The following is a 4,494-nucleotide window of genomic DNA, read 5'->3' as shown; positions in this document are numbered from 1 at the left end:
GGTCGTCAAGGGCCTTCCTGAGAAATCAAAAGTGAGGCCTTGCATTGCAAGACGCCTAGCAACATGGCGTAGATGTCATCCCCTCACAAAGTCTTTCGACAACCCAATGCAGAAAGGCGAACTTCCTCCCTGCTGTCCACCCAAAAACCACACCTGCGAGGGGCTGGAAATTCGGCTGTAACACAATTTTCAGCATGCTAGTACGCTACAAAACTAGCAACAGCCTTGCAGAACTAGAAAAAATGAGACTAAACAACCACTTTATATGTAAAGGGTATCTTCAGAAAGCAATATACACAACACCTGAAGGAGAGGGAAACCAAAGTATCGATAATACATCCACTAGATGGGGGACAACCAAGCGTGTGTCGACACTCATCAGACGACCCAGATGCCAAGCTGACAAAGAAAAAGGTCCCAAGTTCCATCAGACCTAATGCAAAGCCCAATTTGCAATGAGCAGATCTTCAACGCCTTCTGCATTTCAATACTTCGCACATCTTTGCTCATTCAAATCCATGCATATACTTCATTAAGTGGATGTCAATACTGGTCTAGATTCATGCTTTTGCGTAAGTTTGCCCTGCCTTTTTCTCTGCATAATCTTACAGGTAAAACAAAAATGGCACCTACACTTAAGAGCAGGCAACAGCACGACAATGGGGCATTTATATCAGAACATCTGAAAACAAGAAACCACGATTTTGTTCTGTAATGTTATGACATCTTCACCAAGAAAAAGTTACACCTCATAGGTTGGGTCATGTACAATCAAAGACAGACAGACAGACATAGCAGAGAAAGTTAACATATTCCAAATACATCTGCTTTTCTGAGGCTTCTGCCTCTCGCTGGCCTGCAAAGAGCAACACCTATGCACCATCTCCCACAAATAGAGTATGATCTCATCCATATTTCACGAACCCTGAAAGCGGCAAATGGCATCCATGTGCGTCGTACTGATCACCACAAAGTACAGCGCGCTCCATGTCGCGGCATCCTTATCAGCATGCACTCAGTTGTGACTAGTTGGAAAAAGCGTGAGTACTTGACCAGGTGCAGAGCTTGATTGCTGCATGTGGCCTTCTCTCATAAGATCTGAACTCATCAAAGGTGGAGCAGGTGCTCTTGTTAGGGATGAAAATGCAGGCCGCGTATTGAAACTTGAAAACGATGGCGCTTGAGAGGAAATATGTGGCGCGAGGTGGTGGGCAGTATGGCCTAGTATGGCTGGTAGATTTGAATTTTGCACTGGCCCATAGGGGTGGTCAAGATGCTGGCTATGGTGTGAAACTAGGAAATGAGCTGATGCAGCGAGGCTTGGAGGTACAGGGGTTGACGCGAAGAGGTGATCTGAAGAAGAGGGTCCCTCGTTTGACAAACCCTGCATGCGCTTGAGATACAAGCGATACTTTTGTAGGTGACTGGCAACATTCTCTCTTGTCAGCCCATCTACATTCATAAGCTGCATGATCGTCTTTGGCACCGCATGCTTGATCCCAAGATGAGCCACTGCATCAACGAAGCGCTTGTGAAGTTGTGGAGTCCACACAAGCCGAGGCTTTTTTAGGGTCCGGGCGGACTGTTCTTCATTTGAAATAGCAACAGAGTTGCCTTGGAAGGTATCCATGGATGATGGTGCTGAATCAACTTCTTCACTTGGATCCACTTTAAGGTGCATAAAATTTGTGCCTTCAAGCATCGATCCAGTCGTTCGACCACATCCGCCTCTTGCCTCTTCAAGCAATGCTTTGGGATGGTTTACATCAACAACTGAACTTTCTGTTATATGAGCATATGATGAATTAGACATGAGTCGAGACAGCCCGTTGGTCATTCCCGGACCGAGCACACTCCCATAATCATTATCTGGTGCAGATGATGAATATGCCCCTGCCATTAAAACTCCTCCGACACGTCCTGCTTGATTTAATTGCATACCATCAAGACTCTGATCACTTGTCTCTTTTACTGGCTTCATAACATCTCTAGGCTCATTAAAATTGCTTTGATACAAAGGGACGGCCGTCTCTGCTACGCCTTTCTGCTCAGACTCTATAGAAGGCAAGAGGACGCTGCGCATTCGGAGGAATGACTCAAATGCCGAATGGGGGGAGGTGTTTAGCACATCGGACGATGGTGTTGTGACTGTACACGTGGACGCTGAGGAGGAAGGAGGAATATTGAATGCACATGCCAAGTCATGGGGAATAAGCCCCTGAGAGAGGGGGGTCAGCTCGTCGGGCCTCGGAAGGCAGCGGTCCCACTCGCTCATGCAGTTCAAATTCATTGTCATCCCTGCTAGTTTTTATAGACTGGGAGAAACACCAGAAAACAAAAAACGCAGAATCGCCTCTGCTCAAGGCATCACTAAAAATGGCAAAGAGAAGCAAAAGCCAGCAGCAAAAAACAAGAGCCAGTTTTGATGGTGCAAAGAGGTGGGGAAGCCCTCAATGGCAGTGGTGGACACAGTTATTGTGACCAAAAACTTCAAAGAGTTCAATTAATCTTCGATTTACCATGGCTGTAGCAAACAGATCTTGTCTCCTCTGCATCAAAAACTAGCACTCCTTCATATTGATGGCTTCTGTGCAAAAACAGATCAAGAAGAGGACAAAGAGATGCTTTCAATAGCTGTTTCACCCTCTGATCTGTGCTCTAACTTCTTCTCTCAGAAAGCGATTTTTCTGCAACAAGGTAGAAAAATTGCCTTCATGAATGGAAGGCCCGCTTCTCATCGCATAAAATGATCTGACCCTCAGAGATCATCGTCGCTGCATGTAGGGGGTTTGAAGGATAGAATATATCACCTGAGGCCCAGCAGAAATTTGAAGGAGGCCCTGGCTATGGCGAAAAGCTAACAGAAAATTGAAACTGGGCAGCTGCACAATTGGTGCAAATTGGGGAGAAAAGCCGCGAAAATGGCAGAAAATTGCACTAAAAAAGATCGTCCAAGTGCGAAACACCGAAATTGCTGAAACGGAAATCGCCCATAAGCCGGAGAAAACCCGAAGACGGTAGAAAATGAGCCGGGCGATGAAACCGCAGGCAATTAGAAGCCGGGGATGAGGATGCGGCGCAAATACAGAAGAGAAAATCGCCCAAGTGCGGAGAGAGACAGAGAGAGGGTAGAGCGCCCAAATGGAAAGGATAAAAGAGAAGATCGGGAAAGTGGGGGTCGCGCGCACTGCGCAGCAACCTTGTGTTTGTCGACACTCTCTACAGTCTAATGTGTATTAGAGAGAGATGGGGAGAGAGAGAGAGAGAGAGAGAGAGAGAGAGAGAGAGAGAGAGAGAAAAGCCTGCGTGTACACTGTAGGCTAGTCCTTGCCGATCTCGGGCACAAGAAACGCAGCAGCATGATGCGCCAGGTGACCTCATGATCCCGCACCCGTAACCAAACGAGTAAAAGAGCCTTACTTGGCACTACCACATTGGCTCCCATCACTCCTGCTTTGGCATCTTGCATTATATCTATTTATGACCTCCAACTCTCTTATTTTATTGTACCCGTAATCCTTCATACGTTTTCTAGTATGATACTATTCCTTTTGACTCCTTTTCTGAGTCCTCCCTTCCTTGGATCTACTCTACAGGAGGTATCACATTTGAATACATGTATCATCTAGAAGGCTTCTAAGATTTGCCCACCACACAAGCTCCCTTTTAACTTCATACTACACCACTCAGGTACATCAGTACCAAATTTGTGCATCTTTGATCTTGTTTCTTGACAACATAGAGCCAGTTCATGTGTGGGGGGTTTGCCAACTTCTTGGCAATCTACATCTAGGACCATGCATGTTCACATGAAGTGCCAAATCTTTTTTCCAAGGACTTTCCATCTGTCACTTTTTCCTCCCTACTTGCAACCTTACACGTCAACTATGAATTTGCATATGCATATCTCCACATGCGACCCAACATAGAAGATGCCAAGCCTTTTAGCCATCATTTTGACTGTCGAATGTTTTTCGACTCCACGGTTCCCGTGGTGTTCCACCTCCCAGGGGTGGAACGAGCTTGCAACTAGTCACAATTAGTGCATAACAAATTTTGACAAATTACCCAGGGGAACTTAAATAGTTCATAACAAGTGGCCAATATGCTCGCAACAATCGATGTCCCATGTGAGTTGCCGCATAATCTTCGTTCTCACGGGTTCAAGAATCACAATTTTTCCTTTTTGCCAAAACAACAATGCTCGAACGCTAAATAACTCCCTCCCTCCCTCCCTCCCTCCACCCACTAACTGCACCTCAAAGAGGTGCAATTGTCAAACAAAGGTCTTACCCCCACCCACTCGCGCGCGTGTGTGTGTGTGTGTGTGTGTGTGGCACAAAGCAGCTAACATCAATCCCATCCCTCTCTCTTTTATGAGTACCCGCCTCTATGTGGGGGTATCAAAATTATAGTTCAAATGCCTATGAGGCAACATTACTGAGGCCTACTTTTAGGCCAAAACTCTCCAAATGGTTGTGGAAAGCTTCCATT

The 4,494-nt window shown here is 46.1% G+C and overlaps 1 protein-coding gene across 1 annotated transcript; it reads right to left on the bottom strand.

The window, feature by feature from the left end:
* Nucleotides 1–702: 702 nt before the first annotated feature.
* LOC147432902 (uncharacterized) lies at nucleotides 703–3,397 on the bottom strand. The gene has a single exon (XM_086492650.1). The coding sequence runs from the start codon at nucleotides 2,294–2,296 to the stop codon at nucleotides 1,016–1,018; it is 1,281 nt and encodes a 426-aa protein (XP_086348776.1). The 5' UTR covers nucleotides 2,297–3,397; the 3' UTR covers nucleotides 703–1,015.
* Nucleotides 3,398–4,494: the final 1,097 nt, after the last annotated feature.

Source organism: Adiantum capillus-veneris, chromosome 20 (genome assembly GCF_014529385.1).
Source record: "Adiantum capillus-veneris isolate H3 chromosome 20, ASM1452938v2, whole genome shotgun sequence".
Lineage (NCBI taxonomy): Eukaryota > Viridiplantae > Streptophyta > Polypodiopsida > Polypodiales > Pteridaceae > Adiantum > Adiantum capillus-veneris.
The sequence above is the reverse complement of the archived record's forward strand: the minus strand, read 5'-3'. Positions and strand labels throughout refer to the sequence as shown.

Bases quoted from the DNA above. Each gene is read 5' to 3' on its own strand.
- LOC147432902 (XM_086492650.1), bottom strand. From the start codon at position 2,296: ATGACAATGAATTTGAACTGCATGAGCGAGTGGGACCGCTGCCTTCCG.